Source organism: Thalassophryne amazonica, chromosome 14, assembly GCF_902500255.1.
Source record: "Thalassophryne amazonica chromosome 14, fThaAma1.1, whole genome shotgun sequence".
NCBI classification, from domain to species: domain Eukaryota; kingdom Metazoa; phylum Chordata; class Actinopteri; order Batrachoidiformes; family Batrachoididae; genus Thalassophryne; species Thalassophryne amazonica.
In genome coordinates, this window is record NC_047116.1 from 852,252 (window position 1) to 867,033 (window position 14,782).

The 14,782-nt window shown below is 47.4% G+C and overlaps 1 protein-coding gene and 1 long non-coding RNA gene across 5 annotated transcripts in view; one reads left to right on the plus strand and one right to left on the minus strand.

Annotated features, from left to right (window-relative positions):
- dnajc10 (DnaJ (Hsp40) homolog, subfamily C, member 10) overlaps positions 1-14,782 on the minus strand; it is a 263,701-nt gene that overhangs the window by 184,862 nt on the left and 64,057 nt on the right. For all 4 annotated transcript variants that reach the window (XM_034185983.1, XM_034185982.1, XM_034185985.1 and 1 more), the window contains 2 exons: positions 11,712-11,805; positions 9,326-9,403 (listed from right to left, as the gene is read on the minus strand). In XM_034185983.1, coding sequence (XP_034041874.1) covers positions 9,326-9,403; positions 11,712-11,805 — 172 coding nt within the window. The remainder of the gene's footprint in view (positions 1-9,325; positions 9,404-11,711; positions 11,806-14,782) is intronic.
- Positions 716-8,940, plus strand: LOC117524215. The gene is made up of 3 exons (XR_004564742.1): positions 716-848; positions 5,982-5,989; positions 8,929-8,940. It is a non-coding gene; the product is annotated as an uncharacterized LOC117524215 (long non-coding RNA).

Consider the following 14,782-nt stretch of genomic DNA (forward strand, 5'->3'; position numbering starts at 1 on the left):
GTCTAGCAGATTCCCTTCTGACCCCGTGTCCACCAGTGCTGGGGCTTGAAGGGTTAAATCCCCGCTCAGGATTGTAACTGGGAGTCGTGTGGAAATATGTGTATGTCCCACGTGAATGTCTTGGCCCACCCTAAGCCCAGTTTCTAGGGGCGGGCGTTGGTGTTTAACCGATTGGGGCAGTCTCTTAGCTGATGCTCACTCGAGCCGCAGACAAAGCACTCCCCGCGGGCCAGCCTCCTCTGTCTGTTAGGTGGTCTAAATGTGGCCCTGCTCGTGTCCATAGCTTCGACACCAGGGGGAGCTGTAGCCACACGGAGCGTTGAGGATGTGGAGCGTGGGGAGGGCGGAACCTTTTCGGACCCGGAAGGGAGAGGGACGGCGCGTGCCCGGCCACGTCCTTCGTCTCGTTCCCGACGGCGTTCCTCTAACCGATTGTCTAACCGTATAACAAGATCAATAAGCCCATCTAAATCCCGCGGTTCTTCCTTGGCTACCAGGTGCTCCTTCAGGACCGACGACAGTCCGTTTATGAAGGCGGCGCGGAGCGCAACGTTATTCCAGCCGGACCTCGCAGCCGCGATGCGGAAGTCGACTGCATATTCGGCTGCGCTCCGGCGCCCCTGTCTCATTGACAGCAGCATAGTTGACGCAGTCTCTCCTCTGTTAGGGTGATCAAAAACCGTTTTGAACTCCCTCACAAACTCAGTATAAGTGGAGGGTCGCAGCGGTGCGCACGGAAGCCCAGGGCGCGGGCCCGCGTGGAGCCGCCGCGGGTGCAGATCTTGGTGGTAGTAGCAAATATTCAAACGAGAACTTTGAAGGCTGAGATATCCTGTTGGGAAAGTGTAGTGACACGGACTCACAACAGGGGGTGTAAATGAACGGACAATGAAAGAGTCGAATATGAACACTTTACTGTTGTGAAAGAGCACAACCAAAACACAGAGGATTACAGAATTTATGCAAACAGTCAATCCACAAAGGTGACGTGTGGGCAGGCTCGAGGATAGAAGATGTCTGTCCTGAGAAGAACCGGAACCACACGATTTCCTCCTCCACCGAACCTGGAGAATACTGGAGCTGCCAAGTCCCGAGTCCCCAGGTGGCCACCGTCTCCGAATGTCGGATCTGGTACTGCTGGCGAGGAGCGAAAACAGTAAGATGCGGGTGCGTGCACACCCAGTGTTTAAAGCAGCTCAAGTCTTACACCCGCAACACCATGGGCCAAGGCCTTATAAGCAGCCTAGCTCTGCTGGCCATTGAGAGGACACTAGTCAAGTCCCTGGAAAAGACGCCTTGTTGATACGACAGGGTCACAGATCATTTTCTTGAAAAGGAACAGAGGGTAGAATTTACGTATAAATAAACCGACACATTTTATCATGTAGGCCGAAATTGAGCTTCCCCTCCTTGAAAGACCAGCATCCGCCACTGCTGTATATACACAGTGGGGCCAAAAAGTATTTAGTCAGTCCCTGATTGTGCAAGTTCTCCTACTTAGAAAGATGTGATTACCTGTATTTTTTTCCCTCATTTTGTCTCTCATGTACCTATGATGAAAATTACAGACCTCTCTCATCTTTTAAGTAGGAGAACTTGCACAATCAGGGACTGACTAAATACTTTTTGGCCCCACTGTACACACACACACACACACACACACACACACACACACACACACACACACACACACACACACACACACACACACACACACACACACACACACACACACACACACACACACACACACACACACACACACACACACACACACACACACACACACACACACACACAGTGTTCTAACCAGCCAGTTGGAACCAGATGATATTTACTGAGACTGTGGTACTGATTTACACCAGGAAAGTTTATAAAAATTCAAGTGAAATGTTGTGAATTCTTTTGTACTGTAGTATCTGCATTTAATCCAACTATTCTATTAGTTATTTTACTTAATAAACTATGTCTTATGTGAAGCATCTGGGTTTTGTGCAAAGTTATTTCATTTTTAAATATTACACACAGCAAGTCAATAACAATAAATAAATATTATTATCATATACCTATAAATGATACACCAATATGTTTGGATAAAACACTAAAGAATAAATAGCAATACACCCTTTTCACGGACGGATAATATTTTTCATACCACCCGAGTAATCAGCCAATCAGGACAGTGGAGCGGCGCCACGGCAAAGAGCCGCGGTCAGAGGATCTGTGAAATACTGGTGAGTCACTATTAATAATTTCTTATGTGTCCAACCTTGTAGGTTGATCTTTAAAATTAAATGTTAGTCCTAAAAGCCATCATAATTATTTATAGGAAAATGTTTTTTTTTCTACTAAGGTTTGAACTTTGAGAGTTTACACAGGAGAGAAAAGTGAGAAAATGTTCATGCCTGTTGGAGAAAAGTGTATAAAGTGTGTTGTGAGGGGTTTTACAGCCTTTAAACATCTATAATAATTGTAAAAATAACGCTGACTACTTCGCGGATTTCGCCTATCGTGTGGTTATTTTAAGAACGTAACTCCCTTTTGCGGCCTCACAGTTTCTCGGATTTTTTTTAGTGCAATTTTTGCATGCTTCTTCTTTTTTTTTTTTTTTAACAGCGCATTGTGTTCTGCATCCTTATCAGGCGGGCGATTGCTCTCACTGCCTCCGATTCGCTTACTGAGTCTGCGGGCTCGATAAGCACCGCAGCGGGCCACTCACACCGCCCCCCTGTCTGCTGTGCCAAGCTGTATGCAGCAACAGGTCCAGAGACACTCGCTGTTTTGATGCGCAGCGCCCGCTGCATGGTCTCGGTAACTGCAGCCGCAGAGCTCCGTGGCCATGACTTGGATTCTTTGCGGGTCCCGCATCCGTACCCCCGGAGGCGATGAGCGAAGGAAGAGCACACGCATTGTGTTCTGCGTGCATTTATCATTTATAGGTATAAGATAAAATCGTGATCAAGTTGTTTTCCCAATGAATGAATATGGCTTTATACACCCTGAAGAAAACCATACACCCTGAGGCCAAACTTGATAACTGATATTATTATGTACAAATCATGTCTTTAAAATGGCTTCAAAAGTCGACATTTACGGGGTTTAAGGCGGGGGGGGGGGGGGGGGGGCATGCCCTAGAGTGCCTTTATTAGAGAGAGTGGCAACATGACGAGTTGAAAAATATCAGTCACGACTCCTGGTGCCATTTCTTCAAAATAGTGTTGGCTGTTAATGTGTCTGCATGTAAATCCACCTATTATATTTTTCATAATTGGGATCTGGTTTGTTCATGTGAAGCTGGAAAAGTGGTTTTCACTGCTCAACCACAAACACGGCAGGCTTATCAGCCTTTCAAGGATAAAATGCCCCATTGTTTTTCCACCAGAAGAATCTCTCCGGCCTTGGGAAGATTGGCTGCCTCCTCATCTCTCTAACTCCAGTACACAAGGACAGACAGACTCACACATGGACAGACTGAAGCATGCTCCACTTTCCTTCCTGCCTCCTCTCCTGCCCCCCATCCTGCCCACCGCTCACGCCACCCCTTCTCCCCTCCGGGGGCTGCGCGGTTTTAGCTGCGGCAGATCCCCGTTCCCCCCAGGCTAGCGGCGGTGCGACTCCAGTTGCAGCGGCTACCACACACTCACATCGCCTCAATTTGGAAAATGGACTGTTTCAAGTTTAGTGCACATAAACAATGTCAAATGTATATGTGTTGTCTTAATTCTGATGTGTGCCATTATTACGGTAAACAAGTAATAATTGTGGATTAATTGCTGTTTGTCTGTGGAAATGTGAGTGGGGACGTAATCTCGTTGTTGTTGCACTTGTAATGACAATGACAATAAATCTCATCCATCCTATTTGCTTAAAATGTCAGGTTGTTGTGCATTTGGAGACATAAATAGACACATCAAGGGCTTCAAGATGTACAGATTCCCTTCAGATCCGAACAGAAGAAACATTTGTGAAAATAAAGTCAGCCATGTGGGATGGAAGCGACTTCATCATCAAAACTTTGAGAGGTAAATTTATTGTTCAGTCCCATGTCCAGTAAAACTCACCTAAACCGTCATCGTATGAACCAGATATTCACAGACTTTGGACAAAAAAAGTCCCAAAGTTTTTGTATTGTTTTACATGTAATAAGCATTCTATATGACGGATTTTGTACAACGGATTTTTCCCTCACATCGGATAAAATGTACCGTCTGATCACACTGTATTTACATTGAAAACCCCAAGCAGTCTGGATGTGCACAATAACAGAGGTACAAATTAAAGTTCAGCTCTGACACTCGCTGATTTGTGGAAAGTGGGAGAGAAATCATTTCTGTGATTAAAAGTTCTACCGTTTAGTTTTTTCAAACGGTGTTCAGACTCGGACCTGCAGCCTGACGTGCACCTGTTAAATCAGACACAAAAGGCTGTGACTTGACACTTTGCTGCTTTTAATCCTTTGTCTGCCATCATATTATATAGTGCACGCTGATAAATGGATCAGAAAAGTCCCCATCAGAGAGAGAAACAGAAAAGAAAAAAACAGAATCAGGCATTAGAAAGACAACAAATACTGTATAATTTGTAAGCATTAAACAACAAGAAAAACAAGAAATACTAAGGTGATCGCTGGCCACTAGCCCTAAGCTTCACTAAAAGACCCAGAATTTAGATAAAGTGGAGGCCGCGGCATGCTCCGTTTACTAATAAAATGAATTAAAAGAGTAAAAAGCGTAGTAACATACTATGCCAGTATGCTAACCAAACGAAAGGGAAAATAAGTGCATCTTAAGTCTGGACTTGAAAGTCTCCACAGAATCTGACTGTTTTATTGACGCAGGGAGATCATTCCACAGAACAGGGGCACGATAAGAGCAAGCTCTGTGACCCACAGACTTCTTATTCACCCTAGGGACACAAAGTAGTCCTGCACCCTGAGAACTGTCAGGTTTTAGCCCTGGACCTGCCCCGAATCTGCTTTTGCCCCCCAGTCTCCGTCCATTTACCTGTCTTGGTCCTTCTGTTCGGCTCTGAGTGTTTATTTTCTGTTTCTTCCACTTTGGTCTTGGTTTTATGATCTGTTACACTTCAGCCACATTAAGTTCTGTTCTAGTTTAGTCTCAGCTTTTTATTTAGTCATACTGTGTTATCACATTAGGTTTTGAGAATTATCACATGTCAGCCACTTATTGAGTTCTGTTCAGTCTGTCTTATTTTCTGGTTATTCAGTCACACTGTTTTGAGCACATTAGTCCCTCAGGTTTTTCTGTACACTCCTGCCACATGTTGAGTTCTCATCTAGTTTTGATCCAGCCTTTAATTTTCTGTTCTGTTTCTGCCTTTTCATTTGTTGATTCTGTTTCTCACTTCTGGATTTTAGGAATTTAACATTTGTTCTGTTACAGTCCTCTCCTTGCTGCTTTTGTCTGACACGCCCACCTGTCACTCCTCTATTGTCTCGTCCAGCCACGCCTTCTTTCCTGCACCTGCATCTCATCACGCCCTGATTATCCCTTGCTTTTAAACCCCTTGTCTTCCACCACTCACTGCTAGTTCGTTGTGCATATTGCCTCGTTCCAAGCCTCTCATGTTTTCTGCCATAGTCTGTTTTTCTTGCCGTGTATGACCTTCGCCTGTTTTGACCTTGCTTTTTGCCTGAGCCAGTTAACCTGCTTCTCTGTGCCTGAACCCTGCTTGTTTGTTGGACTCCGTTTTTGCCTCCTCTGATACACCTGTTTGCCCGTGCTGGAACTCTGCTCGTTACTGACCACGCCACCGCCTCATGACTGTCTGTACCTCCGCCTGCCTGCTTGTGACCCTGTGTATCGACCAGAGGCTGTTTTTGAATTAAACCTTTTTCTAAATCCCTCCTCTGAGCCATGAGTCTGCATTTGTGTCCACCTGCCTGTCGTGCCAAGTCCTCACAGTTCCTGACAAGAACACAGAGCCCAGGCCGGTATGTAGGGTTTAAATAGGTCAGCTAGGTAGGGAGGTGCCAGTCCATGAACAATTTTATTTTTAGATTTTTTTTTATTTTAATTTCAGATGCCCGAACCACCTCAGCTGGCAGATTTCAACACAGAGGTGCAGCAGCTCTACTCTGAGCTCCCCGCCCCATCTCTAAGGGAGACACCAGCCACCCTCCTGAGGAAGCCCATTTTGGCCAGTTGTACCTGCAATCTAGTTCTTTAGATCATAGTTACGAAGACTGACCAGTAGATTGAGAGTACGTTAGAGCGAATGCAACACTGCCCCTGCTGCGCCGATTCTCCGGCCAATCTCACGCTCCATCGTCCCCTCACTCATGAACAAGACCCCGAGGTACTTAAACTCTTTCACTTGGGGCAAGACATCATTCTCTGCCTGAAGTAGGCAATCCATTGGTTTCCTGCTGAGAACCATGTCCTCAGATTTAGAGGTGCTGATCCTCATCCCAGCCATTTCACACTCGGATGTGAACTGATCCAGTGAGTGTTGGAGGTCACAGGCTGATGAAGCCAACGGGACCACATTACCTGCAAAAAGCAATGACACCCTGAGCCCACCAAACTGGAAACTCTCCTCCCCCCGACTACGCCTCGATATTCTGTCCATGAATATCACAAACAGGTTGGTGACAAGGCGCAGCCCAACCACAACCGGAAACAAGTCCGGCTTACTGCCAAGCACCTTGACACAGCTCTGTCTTTGTGTGTACAGAGACTGGATGGCCCTGAGAAGGTACACCCCCCCGACTCCACACTCCCTCAGCACCTCCCACAGTATCTCCCAGGGTATCCGATCATGCGCCTTCTCCAAGTCCATAAAACACATGTAGACTGGGTGGGCAAACTCCCAGGCACCCTCCAGCATCCTTCTGAGAGTGAAGACCTGGCTGGTTGTTCCATGATCAGGACGGAACCCATACTGTTTCTCTTCAATCAGAGGTTCGACTATTGGCTGAACCCTCCTTTCCAGCACCCTAGAGTAGACTTTACGAGGGAGGCTGAGTTGTGTGATGCCCCTGTAATTAGCACACACTCTCTGGTCCCCATATTTAAAAAAGGGGACCACCATCCCAGTCTGCCACACTTTAGGCACTGTTCCAGACCTCAACGCAATGTTGAAGAGACGTCTCATCCAAGACAGGCCCTCCACACCCACAGCCTGTAGCATTTCTGGATGGAGCTCATCAACCCCCGGGGCCTTGCCACTGCAGAGTTATTTGACTACCTCAGTGACTTCCACCAAGGAAATTGATGATGATCGTCCATCAGTTTCCAGCTCTGCCCCAACTATAGAGGGTGCTCCGGTCTGATGCAGGAGTTCCTCAAAGTGTTCCTTCCAGTGGCAGATTACATCCCCAGTTGAGGTCGACAGAGTCCCATCCTTACTGTAGACAGCTTGATTGGTTCCCATTTTCCCCTCCTGAGGTGTCTCATGGCCCGCTAGAAGCACCTTGGTGCCAACCGAAAGTCCTTGGTTGCTCCGTGGTTGCTCCAAACTCCTCCCACACTTGCTGCTTTGCCTCCCCCACAGCCGAGGCTACTGCCCTTTGGGGCTGTCGGTACTTTGCAACTGCCTCCAGAGTTCTCTGAGATAACATATCCCGGAAGGACTCCTTCTGTCGGATGGCTTCTCTGACCATCGATGTCCACCATGGCGTCTGAGGGTTGCCGCCCCTTGAGGCACCTAAGACCTTCAGGCCAAAGCTCCCCACTGCAGCTTCACCAATAGAGGCTTTGAACATTGCCCATTCTGGTTCAATGCCCCCAACCTCCACAGGGATGCTAGAGAAGCTCTGCCGGAGGTGTGAGTTGACGATATGTCGGACAGTGGGCTACTCCAGACGTTCCCAGTTCACCCGCACTATCCGTTTGGGCTTACCAGGTCTGTCCAAAGTCCTCCCTCTCCCTCTGATCCAAGTCACCACCAGATGGTGATCAGTTGACAGCTCTGCCTCTCTCTTCACCCGAGTGTCCAGAACATATGGCCTCAGATCAGATGATACGATCACAAAATCGATCGCTGATCTTTGGCCTAGGGTGCTCTGGTACCATGTGCACTTATGAGCATCCTTATGTTTGAACATGGTGTTCGTTATGGACAGACCATGACTAGCACAGAAGTCCAATAACAAACGACAGTTCGGGTTTAGATCAGGGAGGCTGTTCCTCCTAATCACGCCTCTCCAGGTGTGTCCGTTATTGCCCACGCGTACATTGAAGACCCCCAGCAGAACAATGGCGTCCCCCACCGGAGCCCCAAACAGGACTCCATTCAGGAACTCCAAGGAGGACGAATACTCCAAACTGCTGTTTGGTGCATACATACAAACAACAGTCAAAGTCCCCCCTCCCCACCCCACCCGAAGATGCAGGGAGGTGACCCTCTCATCTTCAGGAGTAAACTCCAATCTAGCAGCGCTCAGTCGGGGACTAGTTAGTATCCCCACACTCGCCTGGTGCCTCACACCCTGGGCAACTCCAGAAAAGAATAAGGTCCAACCCCTATTAAGGAGAGTGGTTCCGGAGTCGAGTCTGTGCGTGGACGCGAGGCCCATCAGATCTAACAGGTATCACTCCACCTCCCGCGCCACCTGTGGCTCCTTCCCCCACAGCAAGATGATGTTCCACATCCCCAGAGATAGCCCCTGTAGCCTGGGTCTGGTCCACCGAGGCCCTCGACTTTCACTGCCACCCGTGGGACAGGGCACCCGACACAGGCCATTCCCCCTGCGGGTGGTGAGTCCACAGGGTGTAAAATAAAACCATCCATACAAAAATCTGCCATGCTTAAATCCAATGCATTATTTCCTATCATCAATACAATCAACTAACTACCTTTTAAAACAATATCAGATTGATATATGTCATCCGGAAGGCCAATTTGCCGAACACAGGTTGATGTGGTTGGATCATAGGAATATAAACTGATACACTGATGTAGTAGATCGGATGAGCAACTTGTTCCAGAAAGGGCCACGAGGGGGCAGGTTTTTTTTGCAGCCACTGACTCCCGCAGGTGATTTCACTGATTATCACTTTGAGCAGATGGAATCAGTTAATCAATGAAATCACCTGGTGGAGTCAGTGGCTGCAAAGAAAACCTGCACCCTCTTCGCCCTTTCTGGAACAAGTCGTCCACCCCTGTAGTGGAACTCAATCATGTTTATGGAACTCTGTGGCCATGTGCTCTCTCACACACACACACACACACACACACACACACACACACACACACACACACACACACACACACACACACACACACACACACACACACACACACACACACACACACACACACACACACACTCTCCCCTTTGGTCATATATCAGGTCAGTTACCTCCAGTGTTGTGGCAGAAGGTGATCAGCCAGCCAATCCCAGAAGAGAACGCACTCTCAATCTCACTGAATATGTTACCTAGCAACAAGGCCACACCCACTGGTCAAACTATACAAATAAATGTAAATGATCATCTGCAGACAGCAAACAGTACGTGATGAGGAAAACACTTTTTTCATGCCATCTGGACCAGCACACTCACATCCATTCATTAAACACAAAGCTTGTAATTATCCATCCATCCATCCATTTTCTTCCGCTTTATCCGGAGTCGGGTTGTGGGGGCAGCAGCTCAAGCAAAGCCGCCCAGACCTCCCAATCCACACACACCTCCTCCAGCTCCTCCGGGGGAACCCCAAGGCGTTCCCAAGCCAGCCGAGAGATGTAGTCCCTCCAGCGTGTCCTGGGTCTTCCCCGGGGCCTCCTCCCAGTGGGACGTGCCGGGAACACCTCTCCAGCGAGGCGTCTGGGGGGCATCCGGAAAAGATGCTCGAGCCACCTCAACTGACTCCTTTCAACATGGGGGAGCAGCGGCTCGTCTCTGAGCTCCTCCCGAGTGACCGAGCTCCTCACCCTATCTCTAAGGGAGCGCCCAGCCACCCTGCAGAGGAAACTCATCTCGGCTGCTTGTACTCGCAATCTCGTTCTTTCGGTCATGAGCCAAATCTCATGACCATAGGTGAGGATCGGAACATAGATCGATCGGTATATCGAGAGCCTTGCCCCCCTACTCAGCTCTCTCTTCACCACAACGGTCCGATACAGCGACCGCATCACTGCAGATGCTGCACCGATCCGTCTATCGATCTCACGCTCCATCCGTCCCTCACTCGTGAACAAGACCCCGAGATACTTAAACTCCTCCACTTGAGGCAAGGACAGTCCACCGACCTGAAGAGGGCAAAGCACCTTTTTCCGGTCGAGAACCATGGCCTCGGATTTGGAGGTGCTGATTTTCATCCCGGACGCTTCACACTCGGCTGCAAACCGCCCCAGTGCACGCTGAAGGTCCTGATTTGACGAAGCCAACAGAACCACATCGTCCGCAAACAGCAGAGACGAGATTCTGTGGTTCCCAAACCTGACCCCCTCTACACCCTGGCTGTGCCTAGAAATTCTGTCCATAAAATAATGAACAGAACCGGTGACAAAGGGCAGCCCTGGCGGAGACCAACGTGCACTGGAAACAGGTTTGACTTACTACCGGCAATGCGAACCAAGCTCCTGCTGCGGTCGTATAGGGACCGGATAGCCCTTAACAAAGGACCCCGGACCCCGTACTCATGGAGCACTCCCCACAGGGTGCCCCGAGGGACAATGCCTTCTGGAGAATGCCTTCTCCAGATCCACAAAACACATGTGGACTGGTTGGGCAAACTCCCATGAACCCTCGAGCACCCGATGGAGCGTGTAGAGCTGGTCCAGTGTGCTGCGACCAGGACGAAAACCACACTGCTCCTCCTGAATCCGAGGTTCAACCATCGGTCGAATTCTCCTCTCCAGTACTCTGGAATAGACCTTACCGGGGAGGCTGAGGAGTGTGATCCCCCTATAGTTGGAACACACCCTCCGGTCCCCCTTCTTAAACAGAGGGACCACCACCCCGGTCTGCCAATCCAGAGGCACTGTCCCCGATCGCCACGCGATGTTGCAGAGGCGTGTCAGCCAAGACAGCCCCACAACATCCAGAGACTTAAGGTACTCAGGACGGATTTCATCCACCCCAGGACCCTTGCCACCGAGGAGCTTTCTAACCACCTAGGTGACTTCGGCCTGGGTAATGGATGAGTCCGCCTCCAAGTCCCCAGTCTCTGCTTCCTCTTCGGAAGACGTGACGATGGGATTGAGGAGATCCTTGAAGTACTCCTTCCACCGCCCGACAACATCCCCAATCAGGGTCAACAGCTCCCCACCCGCACCGTAAACAGTGCTGGTGGAGAGCTGCTTCCGCCTCCTGAGGCGTCGGACGGTTTGCCAGAATCTCTTCGAGGCCGACCGATAGTCCTCCTCCATAGCCTCCCTGAACTCCTCTCAGACCCGAGTTTTTGCCTCTGCGACCGCACGGGCTGCGGCACGCTTGGCCTGCCGGTACCTGTCAGCTGCCTCTGAGGTCCCACCTACCAACAAACATAAGTAGGACTCCTTCTTCAGCTTGATAGCATCCCTTACTTCCGGTGTCCACCACTGGGTTCGGGGATTGCCGCCGTGACAGGCACCAGAGACCTTGCGACCACAGCTACGAGCAGCCGCATCGACAATGAAGGTTGTAATTAATTTTTTTTTATTTCTAAGAACCCTTCATGTGGGGGTGGGGGGGGGGCGGTTAAGTGAACTGATGCTTCTGTTTTTCACAAGTGAGGATTATGTCAAATAGGATGGTCTTTACCTTGCCAGAGCTGTGTGACGGAGGCGGTGATGAACTGCTCAGAGAAGCGGATGAGACTGTCTTTGGAACGCTCCCCGGTAAACTTCTCTGGTTTCTGTGGAAAACAACACAAAGAGTCATGACCAGATCACACAGTTCCAGACTGCAGGCTTACTTGTAGTTCCTAGGGTTTATAAGAGTCGAATGGGAGGCAGAGCCTTCAGCTTTCAGGCTCCTCTCCTGTGGAACCAGCTGCCAATTTGGATCAGGGAGACAGACACCCTCTCTACTTTTAAGATTAGGCTTAAAACTTTCCTTTTTGCTAAAGCTTATAGTTGGGGCTGGATCAGGTGACCCTGAACCATCCCTTAGTTATGCTGCTATAGACGTAGACTGCTGGGGGGTTCCCATGATGCACTGAGTGTTTCTTTCTCTTTTTGCTCTGTATGCACCACTCTGCATTTAATCATTAGTGATTGATCTCTGCTCCCCTCCACAGCATGTCTTTTTCCTGGTTCTCTCCCTCAGCCCCAACCAGTCCCAGCAGAAGACTGCCCCTCCCTGAGCCTGGTTCTGCTGGAGGTTTCTTCCTGTTAAAAGGGAGTTTTTCCTTCCCACTGTCGCCAAGTGCTTGCTCACAGGGGGTCGTTTTGACCTTTGGGGTTTTTACATAATTATTGTATGGCCTTGCCTTACAATATAAAGCGCCTTGGGGCAACTGTTTGTTGTGATTTGGCGCTATATAAATAAAATTGATTGAATTGAATTGAACTGTGTGACCTTGGGACGGTGAGAACCCCAGATCTGATATGATTAACCTCACGTGAAAAGAAGTAAACTGTCCTTTTTGTAACAGAGTCTCGTTGATTCAGGAGAGACCGAAAGAACTCAGGGTCGAACAGCACTGTGAAACATTCAGAAATGAAGGTGTAATTTCACAGACAAAGTGATTTTGTCCCACACAGACATGATCTCATTCTACATCTCCTTCCTGCTGCCTGCGCTGTGGGCAGTGGTGGGCACAGTTCCGCTAATCCGCTAATTATCAAGCTAATGTTTTCATTATTGGATTAGCTTTTCAGATAACTTTGAAAACCATCACCGGACCAACTATCTTCTGATACGTTTTGGTCCGATAATTTTTAAACCGCTAACATATTTTTGCAGATGTGGTGAACAAAGCTTGACAGTTACAAACATTTATCAATTCTAAAATCAGTTGAGTACTTACCTGTTAAATGTTTTGTAGTAGATGTGCAGTTCTATCCTCTGCAAACAGAGGAGAGCTGGTTCCAGAAAAAACTGCTCTATCCTCTGCAGGCAAAGAACTGGTCACAGAAAAGAAAAAAAAAAAAAAAAACATTTCTTTTGGCCCCATACTGATATGTTGGCAATATCACCCAAGTCATCCAGAGGCATACCGTTTTAACTTATGGTTAAAATTTTAACCAAACTAATTTTGGACAAGTTATTTAAATTCATTCTGAAGTTTTATAAAGTGAAAATATCAGATATATGTTTTAGTTTTAAAGTAATGCACTCATTTTGAAGGTTTTAGTGTGGACATGCTGTGTCCAGGTGCATAATAGGTCATCTCAGTACATTCACGACAGAAGAAATGCATTTGAGACGCTCTGATCAGGCTCCACATGGACAACCGCATTAAACTCTTTGTATATTGTGCCTAAAACTCTCCTGAATATATTTGCTGGGTTTATAGATGTTGTTATTGTGTTTGTTTTATGTAAAAATGCCAGAAGAAGCTCAGGTTGCTTCTCCATTATTTTCAATTGGAATCATTGCAATTGATTACTGTTTGCTCTTTAGAGTCCTGCTTATGTCAAACACTGTCTGTCGTCTTTGTTTCAGAGTAATATATATGTCTGAAATTCAGTTCACGTTTATTAAATTCCACCTACAGTAGTGTTCAGAATAATAGTAGTGCTATGTGACTAAAAAGATTAATCCAGGTTTTGAGTACATTTCTTATTGTTACATGGGAAACAAGGTACCAGTAGATTCAGTAGATTCTCACAAATCCAACAAGACCAAGCATTCATGATATGCACACTCTTAAGACTATGAAATTGGGCTATTAGCAAAAAAAAGTAGAAAAGGGGGTGTTCACAATAATAGTAGTGTGGCATTCAGTCAGTGAGTTCATCAATTTTGTGGAACAAACAGGTGTGAATCAGGTGTCCCCTATTTAAGGATGAAGCCAGCACCTGTTGAACATGTTTTAAATTTATAAATTTAAATTTAATAAATTTAATTTATAAATAAAATTGATTGATTGATGTTTTCCTCTTTGAAAGCCTGAGGAAAATGGGACATTCAAGACATTGTTCAGAAGAATCAAATCAAATCAAATCAATTTTATTTATATAGCGCCAAATCACAACAAACAGTTGCCCCAAGGCGCTTTATATTGTAAGGCAAAAGCCATACAATAATTACGGAAAAACCCCAACGGTCAAAACGACCCCCTGTGAGCAAGCACTTGGCGACAGTGGGAAGGAAAAACTCCCTTTTAACAGGAAGAAACCTCCAGCAGAACCAGGCTCAGGGAGGGGCAGTCTTCTGCTGGGACTAGTTGGGGCTGAGGGAGAGAACCAGGAAAAAGACATGCTGTGGAGAGGAGCAGAGATCAATCACTAATGATTAAATGCAGAGTGGTGCATACAGAGCAAAAAGATCATGGGAAATCATGGGAAACCCCCAGCAGTCTAAGTCTATAGCAGCATAACTAAGGGATGGTTCAGGGTCATCTGATCCAGCCCTAACTATAAGCTTTAGCAAAAAGGAAAGTTTTAAGCCTAATCTTAAAAGTAGAGAGGGTGTCTGTCTCCCTGATCTGAATTGGGAGCTGGTTCCACAGGAGAGGAGCCTGAAAGCTGAAGGCTCTGCCTCCCATTCTACTCTTACAAACCCTAGGAACTACAAGTAAGCCTGCAGTCTGAGAGCGAAGCGCTCTATTGGGGTGATATGGTACTATGAGGTCCCTAAGATAAGATGGGACCTGATTATTCAAAACCTTATAAGTAAGAAGAAGAATTTTAAATTCTATTCTAGAATTAACAGGAAGCCAATGA